Source organism: Rhamphochromis sp. 'chilingali' (genome assembly GCF_963969265.1).
Source record: "Rhamphochromis sp. 'chilingali' genome assembly, chromosome: 2".
NCBI lineage: Eukaryota > Metazoa > Chordata > Actinopteri > Cichliformes > Cichlidae > Rhamphochromis > Rhamphochromis sp. 'chilingali'.
Window position 1 is genome coordinate 62,619,779 of NC_137930.1, and position 23,673 is coordinate 62,643,451.

General features: G+C 40.5%; 4 protein-coding genes across 5 annotated transcripts; 2 read left to right on the forward strand and 2 right to left on the reverse strand.

The window, feature by feature from the left end:
• On the forward strand, positions 1–10,095 carry LOC308391094 (titin-like). Its single transcript, XM_080873561.1, has 4 exons — positions 1–137; positions 580–676; positions 1,207–7,473; positions 7,630–10,095. Exons 1-4 carry the CDS (start codon positions 117–119, stop codon positions 7,662–7,664), a joined length of 6,420 nt encoding a protein of 2,139 aa, XP_080729687.1. The 5' UTR covers positions 1–116; the 3' UTR covers positions 7,665–10,095.
• Positions 10,096–10,105: 10 nt separating this feature from the next.
• On the forward strand, positions 10,106–12,250 carry cib1 (calcium and integrin binding 1 (calmyrin)). The gene is made up of 7 exons (XM_080873580.1): positions 10,106–10,266; positions 10,966–11,000; positions 11,094–11,193; positions 11,361–11,514; positions 11,617–11,735; positions 11,859–11,947; positions 12,033–12,250. Exons 1-7 carry the CDS (start codon positions 10,216–10,218, stop codon positions 12,052–12,054), a joined length of 570 nt encoding a protein of 189 aa, XP_080729706.1. The 5' UTR covers positions 10,106–10,215; the 3' UTR covers positions 12,055–12,250.
• Positions 12,030–14,318, reverse strand: rccd1 (RCC1 domain containing 1). Its single transcript, XM_080873572.1, has 8 exons — positions 14,000–14,318; positions 13,691–13,906; positions 13,434–13,593; positions 13,198–13,319; positions 13,021–13,122; positions 12,762–12,932; positions 12,652–12,681; positions 12,030–12,537 (listed from the first exon to the last, which is right to left on the reverse strand). Exons 1-8 carry the CDS (start codon positions 14,205–14,207, stop codon positions 12,356–12,358), a joined length of 1,191 nt encoding a protein of 396 aa, XP_080729698.1. The 5' UTR covers positions 14,208–14,318; the 3' UTR covers positions 12,030–12,355.
• An 818-nt stretch (positions 14,319–15,136) lies between these two features.
• unc45a (unc-45 myosin chaperone A) lies at positions 15,137–23,379 on the reverse strand. Of its 2 annotated transcripts, none has more exons than XM_080874205.1 (19): positions 23,232–23,379; positions 22,923–23,115; positions 20,771–20,946; positions 20,596–20,685; positions 20,293–20,460; positions 19,908–20,076; positions 19,611–19,781; positions 19,258–19,429; positions 18,830–19,130; positions 18,651–18,745; positions 18,356–18,497; positions 17,881–18,021; positions 17,626–17,753; positions 17,492–17,558; positions 17,215–17,328; positions 16,999–17,114; positions 16,322–16,439; positions 16,081–16,236; positions 15,137–15,992 (listed from the first exon to the last, which is right to left on the reverse strand). In XM_080874205.1, exons 1-19 carry the CDS (start codon positions 23,253–23,255, stop codon positions 15,705–15,707), a joined length of 2,829 nt encoding a protein of 942 aa, XP_080730331.1. In that variant the 5' UTR covers positions 23,256–23,379; the 3' UTR covers positions 15,137–15,704. The 2 variants fall into 2 exon arrangements, with proteins under 2 accessions (XP_080730331.1, XP_080730332.1); XM_080874206.1 differs by having other exon boundaries at positions 22,919–23,115; positions 23,232–23,367.
• Positions 23,380–23,673: the final 294 nt, after the last annotated feature.

Here is a 23,673-nt window from a genome sequence, read left to right on the forward strand (position 1 = left end):
ATTGGCAGAGTTGTGTATCTGTGTCCTAAACGTTTGGGGCTCACAGCACTTTGGGCATCTTTACCAACAAACTGATTAACAAGGGATCTAAATTTTCAGTTTAACTAAGAGAAACAATGGAAGAAAACAAGAATGAGGTAAGAAAGTCATCTTAAACGTCTTTGTAATATAGTACAGAAAGCATTTAGGGATCTTCAAATGTCCTTTTAGTTGAGTTATTTTTTTCTGTGCATGTTGTTGTTTGCATGTTAAATGGGAGCCTTAAGACTTAAATAATAATACAGCTTTAATGTGTTCGTCAGAGCAGTTGGCAGTCTGGTTGGCCATGTCTGTAGTTATTTTTAACACCTTCAAGTGTTTCGGTTACACACATCTCACTCAGCAAGATAGCCTACTTTCTATTCTTGTTTAAAACTCACTCAGAGGGCTTTCTTTAACAAATTTAATACAGACTTTAAGCCACCAAATAACCAAATCAATATTATAATCTTGGAACAAGGTAAAATGTATTTTCCTATTTAAATGTATATATTTAATCTCATTTTCACTAACATTAAAAGTTACCCCTCTCTCTTATAGATAGGAAAGAAAGCAGAAGATGAAGCTCATGTTCTAAATATAGACATGACACGGGATACTGAGGTTTCCCAGTCACCCTCCACTGTTATTGTTGAAGGTATGTTGCACATTCATCCTGTCTCTGCGGTGCATAGATTGCATGTATTCGTACTTTGTTATAAAGTTAAGTTAGAAAATGTTCAACAAATTATTAATAATAAATTCCATTAACATGTCTTTGTATTGAAGTATATAAAAGAAGGATGCTTCTCCCAAGATCAGTTTGTTTCATATGTTGATTAAAATGCCTTAGATAAGCTTAAATAACTAGCACAGTGTTAGTTTTTAACAGTGTAAAAGCAGTAGATTAGTTTTAGAAAATCCTCAGACATATATTTTTGTCATTTCTTCAATGTACAATACAAATTGTACATAAAAGCTGAGAAATATGCCAATGATGCCTCTTGTACATCGTCTTATTATCTTTTAGGAGATACCTATGTCATTTCCAGTCATACATACATACATATATATATATATATATATATATATATATATATATATATATATATATATATATATATATATATATATATATATATATATATATATAAAATTGTAATTATAGCTTGTTATTCTGCACTACAGGCCAGCCTTCTTCTGCTGCAGAAAATGGAGAAATCAGCCCAAATGTCCAACCCACCCCCATCACAGATAAGGAAAATGCTATTAAGCCAAAACTCCAGATTACTTTTACAACATTCACTGTCAAGAATGGTGAAGAGTTAAAAGTAGAGGTCCCAGTCTTGGGGAACCCAGCACCAAAAGTTGAATGGAAAAAAGATGGCCAGGGAGTAAAAGAGACATCAAGGCTAGAGATTTCAACCACACCGTCATTAACAGTCCTTCATATCAGACATGCTATCAGGGAGCACTCTGGTCAGTACTGTGTCACTGCAGCCAACAGTGCTGGAAAATATACAGGGGAAATCACCGTGGTTGTTCTTGAAAAGCCAGACCCTCCCACGGGACCTGTCACGATTGATGAAGTCAGTTCAGACTATGTTACCATCTCTTGGGAGCCACCTGAATACACAGGAGGCTGTCAACTAGACAACTATGTAGTGGAGAAACGGGAATCTACAAGTATGGAGTGGCAGACTGTTTCTGCAACTACAGTAAGAACCACAATCAAAGTTACCAAGTTGAAGACAGGAAGTGAATACCAATTCAGAGTGTTTGCAGAAAATAGATATGGAAAAAGTACTGCAATCACATCACCCATTGTAGTTGCACAATATCCATTCAGTGTTCCTGCTGCCCCAGGCACCCCCTTTGTTTCCACTGTTACAAAGTACAGCATGGTGGTTGAATGGGAGCCTCCAGTCAGAGATGGAGGCAGTCCTGTCATTGGCTATCACCTTGAACGCAAAGAAAAGAACAGCATTTTATGGACCAAACTTAACAAATTTGTTATACCGGATGCTCGCTTCAAAACAAGTGGGCTTGAAGAAGGTATTGAATATGAATTCAGAGCCTTTGCTGAAAATATTGCAGGGCTCAGCCCATCTAGCAGGATATCAGAATGCTATGTGGCAAGAGACCCCTGTGATCCACCTGGTAAACCTGAAGCCGTTGTCATTACGAGAGAGAACATTACACTCCAGTGGGCAAAGCCCAAATATGATGGTGGAAGCAGTATTACAGGCTATGTAGTAGAAAAAAAGGAGCTCCCAGGTGGCAGGTGGATGAAGGCAAACTTTACAAATGTTATTGAGGATCAGTTCACAGTCACATGTCTGACAGGAGGACAAAGTTATGAATTTAGAGTAACTGCTAAGAATGGGGCTGGTGTTTGGAGTCCACCTTCAGAATGTGTAACCATCATTGCACAGGATGTTATTGAAGGACCCACAGCATCAGTTGATCCCAAGTTCAAGAGTACTACAGTTGTTCAGGCTGGAGAGACATTTGTCATTGAAGCTGATTACTTTGGAAAGCCTCTTCCAGCAGTAACATGGTTGAAAGAAGGAAGAGAAATCGACAAAGTCACACCAAGAATGGAGATCAAAACCACTCTCACACATACAACCCTGACTATCAGGGACTGTACACGAGCAGATGGGGGACACTTTCTCTTAAGCCTCACTAACACTGGTGGAACTACTTCTGTCCCAGTAAATTTGAAGGTCCTGGATAGACCTGGTCCTCCTGATGGACAACTGAAGGTAAAAGTTATCAGTGCAGAGAAATGCAGTCTTCACTGGAATCCCCCCTTAAATGATGGAGGTGCAACTGTTTCTCATTACATCATTGAAAAAAGGGAGACCAGTCGTGTTACATGGACAGGAGTTGAAGCTCATGTTGAAGCTCTCAGTTACAAAGTAACAAAACTGGTACCTGGCAAAGAATATGTATTCAGAATTGCTGCCGTGAACAAATATGGTGTTGGTGAATTTTTGGAATCAGACCCCTTAATTGCACAAAATCCTTTCACACCACCAAGTACACCTTCTACACCTATAGCTACAGCTGTGACCGGTGACTCTGTAACATTAACATGGGAAAGGCCTGAGACTGATGGAGGTTCAGAGATTGATGGCTTCATTGTGGAGAAACTTGACAAAGAGGGTGTCAGGTGGACTAAATGCAACAAGAGAAGACTAAATGATTTGCGTTTCCGATGTACTGGGCTCACAGAGGGGCATTACTACCAGTTTAGAATACTTGCAGAAAACGCAGCTGGTGTGGGTGCTCCCAGTGATCCAAGTGAATATATAAAAGTATGTGAAGCTACTTACCCGCCTGGTCCACCAACCAACCCCAAAATGACAGACTATTCTAGCAGTACTGTGTCTCTGACTTGGTCAAAACCAATCTATGATGGAGGAGCCACCATCAGTGGATATGTAGTAGAGATGAAAGAAGCAACAGATGATGAGTGGATTACATGCACACCAAGCGCAGGTGTAGAGGACACAAATTACACTGTGAAAAGACTGAGAGAAAATGCAGAGTACAATTTTCGTATTTGCGCCATAAATGCTGCTGGTGTCGGAGACCATGTGGATCTACCTGGGTCTGTGGTTGCAGCCGAAAAAGTAGAGGCACCAGAGATTGAGCTGGACGCTGCCTTGAGGAAGATTGTCAGCGTTCGAGTCTGTTCCACTTTACATCTCTTTGTTACCATCAGAGGAAGGCCAGAGCCTGAGGTTAAATGGTCAAAGGAAGGTGACACCCTCAGTGAGCGTGCTCAGATCGAGGTAACAAGCTCCTATACTGTGCTACTCATTGAAAATGTCAACAGAAATGATACTGGGAAGTATGTGTTGACGGCTTCGAACTGCTGTGGCTCCAAGTCAGCATTCATCAATGTGAAAGTTTTGGACTCTCCCAGTGCACCAACAAACTTGGAGGTTAAGGATGTAAAGAAGGATTCTGTGTCCATCTCTTGGGAGCCACCTTTGATTGATGGAGGAGCAAAGATTTCGCACTACATTGTAGAGAAGCGAGAGGAGACTAGAAAAGCATTCACAAGCGTCTTTAGCAACTGCATGAGGAATTCATATAAGATCGACAATTTACAGGAAGGATGCTTCTATTATTTTCGTGTCCTGGCTGTGAATGAGTTTGGCACTGGGCTGCCAGCAGAAACCACGGAAGCTATTAAAGTCTCTGAGGTGCCCCTGCCTCCTGGCAAGATCACACTCAACGATGTCACATGCAGTAGTGCAAGACTCTCTTGGGAAAAGCCAGCCCATGATGGAGGAAGCAAAATCACATGTTATATTGTAGAAATGCAAGCTAAGGGAGATGACACATGGACAAAATGTTCAGAGAGTAAAGCGCTCGATGCAATTATTGATGGCCTGACAAAAGGAAAAGAGTACTTCTTTAGAGTGTGTGCAGTGAATGAGAAGGGAAAGAGTGAGCCAAAATGCCTGCTGGCACCTGTGATAGTAAAGGATACCAGTACTGAGCCTATGATCAGTCTGCTGTCCAACACATTCAGTGTGAAGGCAGGAAATGATTTAAAGATCGATGTTCCATTTAAAGGGGTACCACCACCAACAGCAACCTGGAAAAAAGACGGCAATGCACTGAAAGAGACAAGCAGAGTAAATGTGAGCACATCTGACACGTCATCTCAGATCATTATCAAAGATGCAACCAGGATAGATGTTGGTGTTTATGAGGTGACCCTGAACAACTCCATTGGAACCACCTCTGCTCAAATATTTGTTAATGTTTTTGAAAGGCCTGGTCCTCCAGCAGACCTCAGTGTTGATGGTGTCAGTGCTGACTTTGTGTCTCTGTCATGGCAGCCTCCACATTACACTGGTGGATGTCAAATCACTAATTATGTTGTTGAGAAAAGAGATACAGGCAGTACATTATGGCAGAGTGTATCAGCTACAGTTGCAAGAACATCAATCAAAATTTCCCGTCTGACACAAGGCACTGAATACCAGTTTCGTGTTGCTACAGAGAATCGCTATGGAAAGAGCCAATTCACTGAGTCAGAGCCTGTTGTTGCTCAGTATCCCTTCAAGCCACCTGGCTCACCACCCAATCTTCATGTTGTGCAGGCCTCAAAGTCTGTTATGGTCATTGCTTGGAGCAAACCGGAGAGTGATGGCGGCAGCCCTATTATTGGGTACCATATTGAATGCAAAGATCAAAGCAGTATTCTGTGGAAAAAATTGAACAAAAGCCCAGTGACGGAAAACCAGTATAAGGTGACAAGTGTTGAGGAGGGTCTTATATATGAGTTCCGGGTGTGTGCAGAGAATATGGCAGGTGTTGGACCCTGTAGCAAGCCATCTGATCCTGTAGCAGCTAGAGACCAGTGTGACCCCCCAGGCAACCTCACTGTCACCAATATAACTAACACTTCAGTAACTCTCTCGTGGGACAAGCCAGAATATGATGGTGGCGCTAAAATAACTGGTTACATTGTTGAGCGCAAAGAACTGCCCGATAGTTGCTGGCTTAAGTGTAACTTCACAAACTTATTGGACACCTTCTTTGAAGTGACTGGCCTTACAGAGGGTGAACAGTACAACTTTCGTGTTATTGCAAAGAATGCAGCGGAGCTCTTCAGTCCACCCTCTGAAACAACCGGACCTGTCACAGCACAGCACAATGTAGAGCCACCCAAAATTATCTTGGAAGACAAATTTCGACAGGTAGTGGTTGTCAAAGCAGGAGACCTCCTAAGAATAGAAGCTGTCATCTCAGGCCGCCCCAACCCTACAGTGTTTTGGCTGAAGAATGGTAGAAATATTGGCACCACAGGACGAGTTGAAATAACCGCAACAAAAACGCATACCTCTCTGCTTATCAGAGAAAGTGTTAGGAAAGACTCTGGGCAGTATACTCTTACTCTCCAGAATACAGGGGGCACCACATCTAAGGCTATCACCTGCAAAGTACTAGACAGACCTGGTCCACCTGCTGGACCCCTTGAAGTTTCTGGACTTTCAGCAGAAAAGTGCACCCTCTCATGGGGAACTCCTCATGAGACTGGTGGGGCGGAGATCATGTACTACATTGTTGAGAAATGTGAAACCAGCCGTGTTGCCTGGACCCTTGTGTATGGTGACATGATGTCAACTACTTGCAAGATAACCAAACTTCTCAAAGGAAACGAATACCTGTTTAGGGTGAGGGCAGTCAATAAATATGGTGAGGGTGAGACTTTGGAAAGTGACCCAGTCAAGGCCATGGATCCTTTTACCATCCCATCTGCTCCAACAGATGTTGAGGTCACAAGTGCAACCAATGAAGCGATGACTATTTGCTGGAAGACGCCCGCCTCTGATGGTGGCAGCCGCATCAGCGGTTACATTGTAGAGAAAAGGGAGAAGCAGGGCATCCGTTGGGTCCGGGTCAATAAGAAGCCAGTCTATGACCTACGAGTCAAAGCCTCTGGTCTGCATCCGGGATCTGAGTATGAATTCAGAGTCTTTGCTGAGAATGCTGCTGGGCTAAGTGAACCAAGTTTGCCATGCCCACTCACCTTGGCAGAGGATCCAAAGTTTCTTCCTTCCCCTCCAGTAAAGCCCACTATAATTGATTCATCCAGATCTTCAATCACTCTGTCATGGAACAAACCGGTGTTTGACGGTGGAGCGGCAGTTACAGGGTACAAAGTTGAATTCAGAAAATCAACAGAAGAAGACTGGACTGTTGCTGTTCAGAACACAGATAGGACAGAGTTTACAGTAAAGGGACTCACATCGGGGACAGCATATGTTTTTACTGTCAGATCCATAAATAAAGTTGGTATTAGTGAGCCTAGCCCAGAAACAGACCCCGAAGTAGCTACAGAGCGAGAGGAGAAGCCTGAGATTCACATTAACCCTGAGATGAGAAAGACTCTGCCTGTTAAATGTGGCAGCTCCTTCACATTGACGGTGCCTTTCACAGGCAAACCTGTTCCCAGTGTGTCATGGGAGAAAGCAGATGTTGATCTGCGAGTCAGAGGAATGATCAACACCACGAGCTCTGCCACCTCTATCACAGTGGAACGAGCAACACGTGATGACTCTGGCAAATATACTGTCAAACTGCAAAATGCTGCTGGATCTGCCTCTTTGACCCTAAATGTGAGGGTTTTAGATTCACCTGGTCCCCCGGCTCATATAATAGTTAAAGATGTGACTAAGAACTCTGCCACTGTTACCTGGGACATTCCTGAGAATGAGGGAGGGTCTCCCGTGAAGAACTACCTTGTAGACATACGAGACATCAGCAGAACGGGATGGATAAGACTTACTGACAAGTGTCGCCGATTGTCTTACAAGGTGTCCGACCTGGAGGAGGGAGGAATCTATTTCTTTAGAGTCACAGGAGAAAATGAGTACGGGATTGGGGTTCCAGCTGAGACCAGAGAGGGAACAAAAATGACAGGTAACACTTAAGATTAAACACACCATCAGCTACAAAGCGCTATATAAATACAGGCCATTTACCATTTACCATTTACAAGAATTCTTTCACAAAAATCCATGTTAAAACCTCACTTGCACACTTTTACATGCTGTTTTACCTCTGTTTTTGCTTTAGATACAACAGACTGGGAGACAAATCCAGGAGCCTAGCTTGCCCCACGTTAAGATAATCATCTCCTGAAATTTGGAGATATTCATCGGGGGTTTTTTTGTTTTTTTTATAAAAATAGAATACATTCAATTTTGTTTTAAGATGTTCTTTGTCGATTGAGTTCAAATCAAAACATATTTTGTAAAACGAAGGCAATAAAAAAAAGTTATTATTAATAGCTCGTGCTGGTGAACAACCATTCTGAGGAATTATGATGTATCAGTTTCTAACTTTATGGTTCAAATGTCTTTATTTATGTAAAGGAAAACAGTTTCAGGCAGCACACAAAAATTCAGAGACTCTGGAATTCTGTATTGCTTAAGGTTATCCCTGCTGGGATAAAACACATGCAGATATGTTTTGGTCTTTTGCCTGACATGAGAGTCAGAGTATAACGAGTTGACAAGTTAGTCTCATGTCCCTGTACTTTTCTGTCTTTTGTTTAGGGAAGTAACCTGATTAAACATGTACATCATATTTATGCCAAAGATTTCTTCTTTTTTTTTTTCTTTCTGAACATGTCGGACAAACATATATGTATGCTTTGGGTTGACTTTATAAAAATTCTCTTACCTATGTTATTTATGCTGACAAAAGACAAGACAATATTACTTTATAGGAGGTAGGAAAACCAGCAAGAACACTTTTAATCTCAAAACCATAGTTCTACATCTATGTTTGCTTTTTATTTTACTATTTCTGGAGGAGTTTAGGAATGGTTAAATAAGAACTGACACATTAAAAAAAATTCCGTTCTGTATTAAAAATACAAAAAACAAATTTTAAAAAAACATGAAAAAAGTAGATTTGTCCAGGTCAGGTTATACACCAAAGATGGAGGAGAAGAAAACATGGAGGTAAATTCAGATTCAAGATATGAAGTATCTATGTTTTATCATCTGAGAGGGGGTCCCCTTCACCAAAGAAGCAAGAACACAAAGAAAAGAGACAACAGAATAAGCATCCTCAAGCCCCATCTCCTGAACTGAAAACACATGAAAACATGGATAAATGTGCTTATTTATTTCTGATATGTGTGTGAATGTGTGTGTGAATGGGTGGATGACAGGTTGTGTAAAGCGCTTTGGGGTCCTTAAGGACTAGAAAAGCGCTATACAAATACAGGCCATTTACCATTTACCATATTGTCACAATTTCTTCTTGTCAGCAGATTTGACATGCAATCCTGTTGTGTCCAGACAGATGACAATAAGCCAGCTAAACAACAACAGTCGACTATAAACTAAAATTATGGTACAGTCTAAGTTTTAAGTTTCTGATCTCCATTGGTTGACTAAAACAAGTTTGTCATATTATAGCAGCCACCATAGTTACAATTATGCACTTGGATTGGGAGGGGTAAGAAAACAGAATTCATTTGACTGCAATCTACAGACATCTAGTGGTGAGATTTTACACACTATTACTTTAAAGATCATCAATTAACCTAACCCCACTGATGCTGCATGTCTTTGGACTGTGAGAAGATAGTAGTAGTCACCCTCATACTGAATACTCATTCAGTTTCAGATAAGTCTTGGTTTATATTAATTTAAGCAACTTTCTAAATCTACTGAAAATAAATAGTGATGTTTTTTGCAAATTAATCTTTTTGATATCTTTGCTTAAATACACTTTTAAAGTAATAATTTAAACAACTACAAAGAGAATTAAGCCTTTGTGAGCTAAGGAAACAATTTAGTATTATTATTTTTAAATAATACAATAGGATTGAATGGATTACTATTATTTTTAGATTATGACATAAATGTGTCCAGTAAATACTCAGGACCATAGAAATGTTGTGCAATAATATTTTATATGTTTTAACATATGTTTGTAATGTTTGTTTTGTATTTATGATTATGGGGTTGCAAGTATAATTAATTGGGTTGCAGATCAGTGATAGTATTAGAGGGTGTGTTGTTGTTTTTTCAGAAAAAGATGCTGTGTAATTTAATGGATTATGAAAGTCAAGAATAACCGTAGTTATACAAATAAAGAAAGGAAACATTATTTTGTCTTCTTTGGTAATATGTGGAACTGGGTTGGACTGGTTAGAGTGATACAATCTACTGTGATACTAGTGATTCTATCACTAGAGACCCCACAATAATAGGACTCGCAGGGCTTTATTTTTATGCTACGAAAATAAAAGCTACTCCTTGTACTTGAGTACATTTCACTGCTCACGTCTTACTTATAAAAGTGTTTTTAGTATCCTTATTTATATCAACGACCTTTACCCACTTCCAGTCGGTCTCCTCTTTTATTTTGTTATCTCAACGAAAATCAAGTAATGATGACAAAATTGTGAACAGGAACCAAACTGAGTTTTTCCTTTTTTAAACTTTCCAAAGAAAAAAAGGCCACTTTTTTTAAGGTTTTGCATATACGTCACTATAGAAACCGCTACGTTACACCCGACAAGGGGAGGACGCTTCTAGTCAGAAACCGGAAGTAAGCGAAGCAGAAAACATTAGCCGTTCAGTAGTTTTGCGGGTTACTGTTAACTACGGCAAAGTACAATTTGAAGTTGAAAACTTCGACATGGGAACTACGGCGAGTCAACTTTCGAAAGAGTCGCTCTCAGAATATCAGGTAAGTCCCGAAAGCAAAGTCTCCACAGGCAAACTTTACCTATTTTCTTAATGGACGAGTGGAAGTGTTTTTTACGCCCTGTAATAACGTTAAAGGAAGAGCGTAATAGCTTTGTTAGCCTGACGTTTCAAAGGAGAAATAAAATGATAAGCGTCCTGGTGCTCAAATAACCAGTATTATTTACATTTGTAGTTGATGTAATTCGTATTGATTATATGTAACGTCTGCGGAAATACTATTAAAAACAAGTTACGGTCACTAGCCTAATAACAACCAATACTGTTGCTCAGACTCTTTAAAAACATCCGTTTGAGGGTAAAAGTTACAAATTTATGTTAATAAGTGATTGTTGTCTTTGCACTGATGCTTACATTTACTTTGCCTTTGTTTTGGAAGAAGAAAGAAGCGCTTATTGTTACTAAACTCAGAGAAAATGTATTCATAAATATATGTGTTATCCTTTTATCTCCTGTTTGAACAACTTCAGTAATTAAAATCAGGTACGCACTGAGTGGGTCCGGGCTGTCTTGTCTTTGTTTTGTTGTTCATTCAAAGCTCAGTTTGAAAACTGTTTATTATTGTTTAATGTATCACTTTTTATATGCTTTTATTTTTCTTGTTAAATTAAGAAGATGCCTGTTTATTTGAACAAGAAGCTCTTCAACTTCTTAAAGGACTAATCCCTACATATATTTTTAGGAGCTGACCTTCCTGACAAAACAAGAAATTCTTCTGTAAGTGACAAGCTGCAAGTCATCATACTAACAAAAAATTTTGTCTTCTGCTGGTTGTTGTAATGTGTGATATATTTTTCTCTTTTTTTGCAGTGCTCACAAGAGATTCACAGAACTGCTTGAGAAACATGAAAAAGAACAAATAGATGCCAGAGTACCAATAGGCAGGATTATTACTCTGCCTGAGCTCAAGGTGAAAAGATTTTAACAAAGCATATGCATTACATTGTTTTTATGTTTTGTTTTTTGCGTTAATGCTTGATTTCTATGTTTATGGGATTATATTGTAATTCATGCTCTGAAGGAAGTGCTTCAGTGGCTGGTAATCTGTTCTGACCTTTGTACTCATTCCCGTTACAGTCCAACCCCTTCAAGGAAAGAATCTGCCAGGTGTTCTCAACCTCTGAACAAAAAGATGGAAGCCTCACTTTTGAGGACTTCCTGGATCTTCTGAGTGCCTTCAGCGACTCTGCTACTCTGGAAATCAAATCCCACTATGCATTCCGCATATTTGGTAAAAAAAAAAAAAAAAAAAAACGTTGATAAAAAGTGATATAGTTATTTTTGCACACAAATATGTCAGTCTACGAAATGCTAACCAGTCTGCTGCTTTCAGACTTTGATGATGATGGAACCCTTGACTGTGCTGATCTGGAGAAGCTGGTTAACTGCTTAACTGGTGAGACAAACGATGCAAAACTTTCCTCCACGGAAATGAAGCAGCTCATCAGCAACGTGAGATTACTGAGTTTGTCTTTATAGTTGTAAGGGGTGGTTATAAACTGCGTGTGGGATGGTATACTGATGTGTCAGTAAGCCTAACAATGTCTTTCTTTTCCATGTCTGCGTGTTGTTTAGATTCTTGAAGAGTCAGACATCGACAAGGACGGAACTGTGAACCTCTCAGAGTTTCAGCACGTCATTTCAAGGTCACCAGATTTTGTCAGGTAACTAGAAATCCAGCTGCTCCAAACACCAATAATTATTTGCATTTATAAGTGTCCAATTGATTCTCATTTGATTTATCCACAGTTCCTTCAAGATTGTGCTCTGAAGACTTCCAGTGGACCTTGGAGATGCATGCACCTTTTTAATTTTAGTGTATAATTTTAAATCAGAACAATTTTAATTACTTGCCTTAAATTATATTTACCTGTGGATTTTGCTGCCTTAACTGTTTTATGTAATTTGTCAAATATAAACCCTTTTTAAACATCTGTTTGAAGAAAAAATAAAAGTTTCACCAAAAAGTATTGAGTTGAGTTTTTATAGAGAAAAAAAATGAACAAAGAAACTTAGTTAATTCTTTGTGTTTGTAGGAGAAATTTACAACTGTTGTCCAAAGTTCACTGTGCTTAACAAGTGCATTTTGTGCTATTTTCAGCACAAGCTACTTCCTCCTTTACAGCAGCAGCAAATGTGTTCCATGTCCCGCACACCACATCAAGCACACGCATCTGCTCAGCCCTGAAAAACTCCACACGCTGCGGCTCATCCGAACTAGTTACTGTTTGGTGTCCAAGCTGGCCGTATTCCCCTGTAAAGGTAATAAAGGTAAAGATGCCAAAAATCTTGGCGTTCACTTTGATTTGAATGATACTGCTTTGAGTATTTCACTTAGATGTAACACATTTCTAAAACCAAAACTCACCCCATCCCCAAGTGTAGAGGTCACCAGTGGCTGAAAATAAGAAATTGTGACACGATGATTGCTAGAAAATGTGCATCCCGGTAAAACAACTGTCAGAAGAGATTCCTTACTTGTTACTGCAGCTGTGTGGCGGGAACCACAGCTTACTGCTCGGATTTCACATGATGAAGAGACGTCCAGCAGAGCGGGGAACGCCTGGATTGATATGAACACATCTTCATGCTCCTCTTCCTCCTTTAGCTTTTCATCTGGTGGTGTGCTGGTATCACAGCATAATTCTCCTGTTTGATAAGGTCAGTGGTTCAAAATGGATGTAAAAACTGCCTCTTCAATAGAACTCTTTAAAGCAGTGCACATTTCAGGACAGACCTGTTTGTTGACTAGTTTTCTGCTGAGATTTCCTCAGACCTCGAGAAGGAAGTCCAAGCTGGCCGCTCTCATTCCAGCCCCACACATAAAGGTCACCCCCATCTAAGAACAAAAAGATCCTCTTCAAATCCTTTTCAAACTGATTGTAACTTGTCCAAATCTTTATTTGACATTTACCACTAATGCAAGCTGAGTGCCAGCCTCCTGTAGCCACATGGGTCATGGGCATCCCCCAGAGTGCCTCCACTGCTCTGGGCTCCTCCTCAGAGGTGAGCCCTCCATGCCCCAGCTGACCATGGCTGTTACATAAACACATACATGCATAGGAAGATTACTTATGCTTATTTGTTGTTTATGCATGAAACTGCTGCTTCTCACATGTTCAACAAAGACATATGTGTGAGTGGCTCCACCTGCCCAGTCCCCAGCTGTACACTGCTCCAGTGGCAGTAAGAAGAACAGCATGCTCTGCACCCAGTGCTAGGCTCCTGGCTTTCAGGTGTCCTGGTAAGGTGCAGTAGAAGGGAGGCTTTAAGGCAATGTAACCTCCAGGGACCAATGGCAAATTCACATCTATAAAAATAAATAAAAAGTAATATTGAGACTCTGTAATTTCATACATCATTATTAATGTCTGTCTAGCCAGATAAGATATTAGCATACACATTACCAGAGCCCTCTGCGTCGGTTTTTATATCCATGCTCCATGATGGACTCTTCTCCCTCTTCTGCAGATCCCAGGTCTCAATCCTGTCTGGGAAGGCCAGGGTCAAGTGCGATTCACTGATGAATACATCCTTACAACCACGGCTCTCTATTTTAGAAATACCACAGTCCTCGCTGGAGACCGATTCCCCAAAACCTGCCAAGCTCAGGCAGCTGTCTCCTGACAGAAACAACAAACAACAAAACAAGAGCTAAGCTAAAGCAATAGATGTATTAATCCTCAGGACTTAGGCGATGTCTTTGATACACTCACCCTCTAAATGTAAAGATGCTCTTCGACTCCAGCTCACTCTGATCTGACTTGTCTTCAAGCAGCATCTACTTCTATCCACGTGACTGCTGAGCTCTGCTGGGTGACTTATTTTGACTTGGTGGGGCGCGCTGCTACTTTCTCCTCTGCCTGACTTTTCCTGGACACATATCTGTCCAAAGGCGTTGAAACCGAAGCCAAACCAGCGCATCTGAACACCGAGCAGCTCAACAGAAGCTGTTCGCAAAACTAACCTACGATTGCGCTTATTTTTATTTTTTTTTAATACAGCAGGAGCACAAGCGGCGAGAGATGATGACGAGTGGCGAGGGAGGAGCATGTCATTTAAATCGTCTTTAAAGAGACATACACCAAGTTCATGTTTATTGACAGTATTTAAGGTTGCTCTGTTACTACACGTTACACCGAGATTATTGTGAACAAAAGCTGTGCATCAGGCATATACCTCGGGCTTTTCACAATGTCTTATAAATAGCTGGCTCACTAAGTGTGAAATGTGCGTGCGCATAAACAGTTGTACAATAAAAAGTTGTACAGACATGGAAGGGTTGGCTTTTTTGATCCAGATTGTTATGTGGCCTGGCTCACTTACGTAGCAGATCAGCTGGACTGTACATGATCACTAAACTAAATTGAGTTTGAAACCCCTGCCATAAATTATAAAATGTGTGCCACAAACTTTGATAGGACAACTTGTGTCACATTTCTTATTTAGTTTGGAAAGTTGTAGAATGGCCATTTTAATAATATAAAAATTCTCAGAGCAGTCAGTGGCACCCCTCATCCTCCTAGCAGATGTACCTATGATGTCAGTTTCAAAATCCTTTCTTCTGTTATTTCATTCACGATATTTTCAAAAAAAAAACCCAACAGATTCAGACTCATCGGAGATTTTCAGTACATACACTTAAGGTATAAATTTGAAACTCCTACATTACTTCATTGTCAAGTGATCGCATTCAAAGAGTTGGGTATCCATATTGCCTGCCCAGTAGGGCGATGACAATACCCCGCCAGCCTTTCATGGCTGAGGGATAAAAATAGTTGGGCATCCCAGCACTAAAGCACCATTATAAAGTACATCTAGCCAGGTGGGATATGGAATAAAGTAAACAGAAGTGAGGATTGGTCATTTTTATTTATTTTTTTCATGTGTTCAGTTAAAACGTATTAAAACAACAAAGCACACTGGGAATGTGTTGGATTGTCAATAATAGTGATAACAAACATTTAAACAAAAAGTAAATTTTATAGTGTAAATGAAATGTTTCTATTTTTGCTGAATATAAAATAAAATATTGAGAAAAGTAGTGTGCACAATAAAAATAAGAATGTGTTTGTGGGACTAATAATGACACTCAAATGAAATATTTGCACATATATAGGAATGGTCATTTTTAGTGGAAATACATGGAGGAGAAATGTTGGTCTCTGGGTGGAATACACACTTTTGCCAGACTTTAACAAGCGTACAATCAACGTTACACAGCAGTCAAAAATCATTTCTGTGCTGTTGGTTCTTCCATTTGATACCATTCTTCACTACATCCCTTATTGCTTTTAATCATTTTTTGTTAAGACATATGAGCCCATTTCCTGCAAAAATGAAATTACTTCACTGGTCCAATATAATGTTCAAAGAACTGAAACGCTGTCAGGTGGCACATCCACACACTGCACTTTGTGTTCAGGGTTCAGTTCCTGAGCTCTTCTCCTTTTCTTCCCTGTTTCTGATGATGCCGTACTCCATTGCTTTATCCAGGCAGTTCTGAGCTATCTTCGAGACGGCATCTGGCATGCCCTCTCCTCCCTTTGCAAGGACGGAAAGAATCTCCAGAGCTTCGCTCTCTATGAGTTTCTCAGCCAGACTCTTCTCTGCCTGGATCATGTTCTGAACTATGACCACTCCACGATGACGTAGGTCAGGTATTTCACTGAGCAACAAAGCCTGCACAATTTCTAGCCAGTGGGTTGTCTGAGAAGATAACAGAAGTCATGTGAGCAAAAATAGAGTAAAAAAAAATAAAATAATGGTAGCGACACTACTGGAGTGCTTTTCTTACAGTTCCAGGGATGCGAGCGCAGAGTTCAGGATGTTCGGCTGTCAGCATGGCCAAGGTTCCTGCAGCAGCTTTCCGCAGCCTCCCGTCATCCTCTCCGCTATAAAGCACGAGCAGCTTCAGGCGATCATTTCCTGTGGCCAGGTAGAGCTTCTGCACCTGAGGATGCCACACAGCACAGCCGCTACTGTCAGTTCAACCGGTATTCATGTATTCAAAGACTTGTTAATAAATTATCCCTTACCTCAGTATTTAAAACCAAGTTGCACATGCACTCTGTGGCAGAAGCTCGTACAAGGTCATGCTCCTCAAACATGTAACCTTCAATTTTAGGTACAGCTTTCTCCTTGATGATCTTTTGCCTGTGAAAGTGTATACTTAATTCAGAAAACTGAAAAACACTTATGAAACTGCGCTGATCAGGATAAAAGATGCTTTAAAAGGCAGATATAATGTAAGTTTTGAAAAAAGTAAAAAATAAAACAGAACAAGGCATGCTTTGCATAACTGCACAACTTCAGCGTTAATTATCAGCTTCTACAGTGAAAACAGCTTTGACAGGAAATTGGATTTCAGTGGTCAACAGAGACTCTAAATGTTTCAGTCTTTGGAAAGTTGCCATACAAGAAAATTACTGCATGTTAATCAAGTCTGTGATTTAGTCTATATTAAGTCTCAGTCACTTGTGGTCACCCTGGAAGAATTTAAAAACAGGTTTGATGGAAGGATTTCACACCATCTAAATACTTTATGCTAAGCAATAAAAGTGACACATGTATTGATCTGCAAAAGTAGCTTTGCAAAATGCAGAAAATGTAAAATAAATAAATAAATAAAAGTATCCTAAATGTAATGTTCTGGAATGAAAATAGACTGTTTTGTATGAATACTTTTAGTAGAGACTCCCCCCTAGTGGCGAACCTGAGTCTATCGTTGATGCCAGCCAGGTTTGTGAGAGCCATGAGTGCCTCAAAGTTCTGCAGCAGGGTGCACTCAAGCCTCAGAAGGCTGGTTAGTGGGCGTACCACCTCATAGATCTGACCCCAAAAAATACACAAACAAACAAAAGCAAGATAATGTTAAAGAGTTATTGTATTTTTTTTAAGTTAACTTGTGTGTTACTGTTTGCATTTTTACCCTTTCTCCTGGAAAGGCAATCTCCGGGTTAGACGTGATGGTTATTTTTGCCAGGGCTTGTGCAGCTTTGATTTTTCCTGCATCTGTGTTGTCGGATGCAAGTGGGATCAGAGCCTTTTGGAGGAGAGCAGCAGACATAAATCATTTAAGCCTTCTGAAGTGTGGTGCTTAGTTAAGAGTGTAGGCTAAACCGAGTGTATTTTAGAATAGAATAGAAAAAAATCTTTTAATTGTCCCACAAGGGGAAATTTGGGAAATTTTTATCAGTACACTCTACCTTTCCTCCACCCTGTGCCACCACTGTGCCTCTGTCTTCCTGTCGCTCCACTAGGGCCAAGAACACCCTGCCGTGAAAGATTATATTAACCAGAAAATCTACAGAAAAAACAAGACTTACTGCCATTTTCCTACCTGGCAATACATTCCCTACAAGCCTCAGTGAGTGCAGGACTCTCCTGTTTGACCATGCAAACCAATGCAGACACCACACCAGCCTCCAGCAGCTTCACCAGCCTTTTCTCTACATAGGAAGGTGCATCCTAACATAAAAAAAAAAGCAGGCAGAAATATGAATCATAACCAAAAATAATTGAAATGAAGCTGTATAAAATAAATATTGTGCTATGTTAGTTCTACTTGAAAAGAAAAGGTTAATTTTAGTATTACCTTGGGATGTTCCTCAGGTACATGCTGCTTTGCATACTTGGCCAGCTCCACCATTTGAGGGTCTGGTTTCTCCACATCATAACTGTTGGTGCAATTCACTAATGTAGAACCCACAGCAAAGAGCACAGTCTTATCCTCGGACTGCAAAAACACACAGAAAACACAAAAAGGGCATCAGTGCATTTCAAGCATGGATGACAATCTGGTCCTGTGACATGAAATAGTTAGCAATAGTTACTTAGATTTAGAACAAATGAGTCCAATGAGAGACAGGAAAGGACTGCTGATTAACTGGTCAGCGCTATAGACAGGACTAACACTGCCATCTAATGCACCGTGAAGGTGTGTGCCAAATATGCTGACGTTTGGTTATGAAGAATCAGACCCTGTTAACTCCACAGAAGTCAGAGTGGAGAAAATATAAGACTTCAGTTTAAATTCTTTCAGCTATGAGGAAAATAATGATGAGTTATACCTTTGCAAGGTCAAACATGGCCAGCAGGGCATTCTTGTCTTCCACCAAGTCTTCCTTTACATCTGCATCAAAGGTGAGGTAGGCGAGACCTTCCACAGACCAGCGGCGGGAAGTTGGGGGGAGAGTCTCATTACACAGCCACCTTACAGAGAAAGAGATAAAGCTTGTCAGTTATTTGAAATCCAGTAATCCACTCAAAACCTGGTATTTAGATCAGGTTTTGCAGATGTACATCAAGCATGCTGCATCTCTTAATCTATACCTAGGGCTTAAGATTCAATATAAGCCAACATACTTCCTGCACTGCTTGGCAAGCTTAAGTGTAGATCCCTCTGCAAACTGCTTCATGCTGAAATCTGTTCCTCCTGCTGATCCAAGCTTGCACAAACCCTGTGCAATAGCCCACATACACATAGCTGTTATTTTCATCTTTATTTAGAAGTGTTATTTTCTAAAACTATCTGTGGTACTTACCACTAGGGCTCTCACACGTATCCTGTCATTCTCGCTCTTCTTGTATAGGTCCTTTAGCAGGGACACTCCGTTGGCTGTGATAAATGAAGCTCTCTTGGCTTTGCCTGCAGCATGGATTAGAGCCTCAACCGCTACCTGCTGGTGAGTAACATCTTCGGAGGCACACAGCGATATCACGGCATCCATCATTCCTGACATTTCCAGAGTTCTGTTACCCACATCACTCGGCCCTTGTAGAAGCACTGATACTGTCTGGATGGCTCTCAGCTTGCCGTCTAGGCCAGGCCGGCTGAAATGTTGCCTGCCCACAACAACATTATATTAGAAGAATCAATCAGTTTTCATGCTCACAAAGGACTTGTGATGCAGTTCTGGAAAAAAGATCTAAACGAACAAACAGTTTAAACAAGCTTCCTTGGTCAACTCACTGAACATATTCTTCACATAGTTTGTTGAAGTTCTCCCTCTCTTTGTCACTCTTTAGGTCATCATAGAGTTTGCTCAGCAAGACTGAACAGCTCATGTGACTGTTGTCTGTAAGAGGTGGCCCTTCTGAGATCTCTGGGACAGTCCCAGCCACTTCCAGGATTTTCTTCAGCCCTGTAGGAAAACAATGAGTCTCTAATTCATATACAGTGATAACAGATAACATCAGTTATAAATTTTCTAACATAGAAAAATGAACAAAATAAACATGCATCTTTGTGTCACGGTAATGCATGCCTTGGTATCCACCATGGTTTAATAAATTATTTGCCTACATGTAGGATGTGTTTCATACCCTGGTCTACCACCCATAACGTGAGGGAGTTATCTGGGTTTTTCAAGGATTTGCGGGGTACTTGTTTGACAAGGAGATTTATAGCGCTGTCTCTGCCCGGTCCTGACACATTTGATGCTGGCATCATTTCCAAAAGGTGTCGTAACATTGACCGCAGCTCCTTGGATGGTTCTGTGTTAAGATTCATATAGTGAGTAACAATTAAATGTAAAGAACACAGAGCCGACACACACAAAACATTTGCTAAAGGTTAACCTTCAGTGTAACCAAGTTCCCAATATAAGTATCTAAACTCACCAGGAAGTATAGCTTCATCTTTTCCTCTGATCTCTCTTTTCATTCCCTCTGTCAGAGCTTCAAACATCACCTGTAGCAGATGGCAGGCAGCCAGAGACACACTTGAAGCTCCTGATCCCATTACCGCACACAGCTGCTCCATTCCCAACTCATTCACTATCGCCATAGTCTGGAAATTCAAAGAATGGACATCAGCAATAATGAACTGCAAAACAACTGAGTGACAAGCACATTGAACAGCCTGCTCTAGCTTCACATTAATGATGGATGGAAATCAGAATGCATATAAACCTTTTTTTTTTTATATAATTCCAAACTACAAAAATATAAAAAGCGACTTTAAAGATGAAGCAAATAGTAATCTCAAAGGAACAGTCACACTTACTCTAGACTGATGTCCTGTGCACAAACCAACCAATGTCCTGAGAGCAGAAAGTACAACATCCTCCAGCTTTGACTGCAGAAGTTTCTGAATTAGCTTCACTCCATCATTACGGAAGATCTGTTCAGCTCCTGCTTCCTCTCGAGATAGCACCACTAGATTCTGAGCAGCCTGAAATTGATTGAAGGATTTGATTATTTTGGTGCCGTACAGTTTTACAGACGCATTAGCATTAATGAAGAAATATCAGGCGCATCAAGAATGAATTAGAGGAATGTATTCATCTGCCTTTTGAGTTATTCTCACCTTCTGTCGATCGCACTCTTTAGTAGATGGATCTAAGAGGAGGGAGAACATCTGCTGCACACGAGCATCGGTGGAGTTTAGTTGTGCTGACTAAAGGGTTAAGAGAAATGATTTCGATTAGCAAGATACAATTTAGAAAATAAGTTTATCCACACCTTTATCCACATCACACCACCTTTTGCTGAATCTGTGCTCCCAGCTGTCTGAGCAGATCCTGGAAAGCTTTATTTTTGGGCTCCAGTTGGGCACATCTCTGAGCATCCAGAAAGGCCTGGTCAAACCGGCCAAGTTTCTGAAATGCCTGGGCCCTCCGAAATCTGGCTTTCACATCACCTTGGTCAGTATCGAGTGCTGGAAAGAGACAATAATAATATTCATCAAAGCTGCAAAAGCATCTGTGTAAAGACACATTTCATGCAACAATGTCCAGAATGCTGAAAATCACAAGTTGTGAATAATGTTATCCATTATAAAAAAAATATTTCTGCTGTAACTATTGCTCAATAAGAATTCTTTGGTCTATAATACCTACCTAATAACTAAAAGTTTGTTTTTGTTAAGACAACATAATGATACTGGTGACATATATACCATTATAATTATGTTGTCCATTGTTTGTTTAATTATTATATTGCAGGAAAAGATGCTTGTATGTAATCGACGTCATCACACTGTTTGGCCAGCAGAGCGCATTCAAACTCCATTGTTTACAATACTCTCAGTTTGCACCACATGCGGCAGAGTATCAATCAAGTAGTGTCTTCACAGTAAGTAAGAAAAGTCAGTAAACACTTTCACTTTTTCAATATAACTTAAATATAATCTAGATATACCATAACATTAAAACCACTGGTTTAGGTGTCCCATTACTACCAAAACAGTTACTAGGTCATGGTCACAGGATGGCTGGTGAAGTTTTGCTGTCTGGTACTGGGATATTGGCAGCATAACCCTTTCTTGGTACTGTGGATTGCAGCGTGAGGGCCTTCATGTATTAGTGTTGTTCCACTCAATCATGTGATAGGTTTGGATGTGGGCAGTTTGAAAGCTGGACCAGTGCCTTTGGCTCTTTATCTATCTAGCAATTTAAATCTATATGTATAAAGAAAATATATACACAGTATGAGTCAGATGAGCTGATCTGTAGAAAATTGTCAGATTAGTAGCTCAGTTTAAAGTTGTCATGCTTCTTTGGTTTCTTTTCTATTTTTTAGCATCTGAATGAATGAAATATAAGGCCATCTGTGCGTATATATGCTTGTGCATTATGCGCATAGATTCATTTGTATGTATTTACAGAGGTATTGCAAATTACCTTATTGTTAACTACTCATATACACAAAGTACAGGTTGATAAGATATTTCTGCACCTTTTTTGTTTGCCTTGATATGACTGTGGAATTTATTATGATTTTACATATTCTAACCCATACATCGTAATATAAGTGCACTTTGCAACCTCCGTGCCTTTCTCTTGTCTTTTATAGATTACTCCTGTTTCTTATTTATTCTTGTTGTCTTACTATTTATATTTGTTTCCTGCATAGTTGGCGTGGAGCACCCACAATTTCATTGTACGTGTACAATGACGGCACGGTGGTTAGCACTGTTGCCGCACAGCAAGAAGGTCCTGAGTTCAATTCCACCATCAGGCCGGGGTCTTTCTGTGTGGAGTTTGCATGTTCTCCCCGTGTTTGCGTGGGTTCTCTCCGGGTACTCCGGCTTCCTCCCACCGTCCAAAGACATGCAGCTTGTGGGGATAGGTTAATTGGATAATCCAAATTGCCACTAGGTGTGAATGTGCGAGTGAATGTGAGTGTGTCTGTCCCTGTGTGTTAGCCCTGTGACAGACTGGCGACCTGTCCAGGGTGTACCCCGCCTTTCGCCCTATGACAGCTGGGATAGGCTCCAGCGCCCCCCGCGACCCTGAAAAGGATAAGCGGAAGCGAATGGGTGGATGGATGTACAATGACAATAAAGGGCTATTCAAAAGTGTACATGGCGAGGTTCCAGGAGGATGACTGTTATCATTATGGTCATTGTGCAAGTGCAACCTTTATAAGGTTGGACAGGATCCAAAAACCTCCAGGCAGGAAGTTACTTTTATCCATAATTGTTAATGTGACTGGCGAATATGGACAAAAAGAACACAAGCCAGTATTCATATTGTGAAACTATTTGGATGATGAATGAACTTTAAACCGCGTAAAATAGGGCTAATTTGAGCACTAATACGGACTATTTTCTTTAATTTCAGCTAAGTTGTGGGCCGCGATGAAAGAGAAGTTATTCAGTGATGTTGAGAATAAACAAGAGAACATACCGACCTTTCGAGGCATCAGCCTCTGCCTTGCTGTACTCCTCCAGCTTAAGGTAGCACGCAGAGCGGTTACGGTACAGTACAGCTTTGTCTGCATGGCTGTCAGTCAGCTTCAGTGCTTTGGTGTAACAGCAAACAGCACCTTGCATGTCTCCTGCCTTGAAAAGAGTGTTTCCTTCCTCTTTCAGGGCGGCGGGGTCCTAAAGTAAAGACGGGGGGAAAGGTAGCAGCGGGATCACAGAGAAACTTCGATCAAATGTATTTGACTGAAATTAGCTAAGCTAGGCAAAAGTAGCGAATTGTTTCTCTACATTACCTTTTCTTTTTCAGTATCACTCATCTTTAAGGTGTCGCACACAGTATAATGCAAATATGTAGATTTATTTTACTATACGTGGTCGCAAACACCGCTAACTCCAGCCAAACATGTTACATCTTTCTACACTTCCGGGTGTCGGAGCACGTTGACGACGTGCACCGCCCTTCTCGCTCACGCTGTATTACCATAAAAGGAAGAGAACAGCTACAACGTTTCTGCCTCCATCTCCACTTTATTTGGTTATATTTCCATTCCATGTGGCTTTCTTCAGTCCATGCAGATGTAACACCTGCTTAGTATAGTAGGGTTAAACTTATAGACTAGATTCGAGAGGAGTAAAATAAATTTGAGAGAATTGAGTGTTGAACAGCCGGCAGATTTATTACAATGTTACAGTGGTGCAATAATCCAATGTAAACAGCATAGAAAATTAACAGAA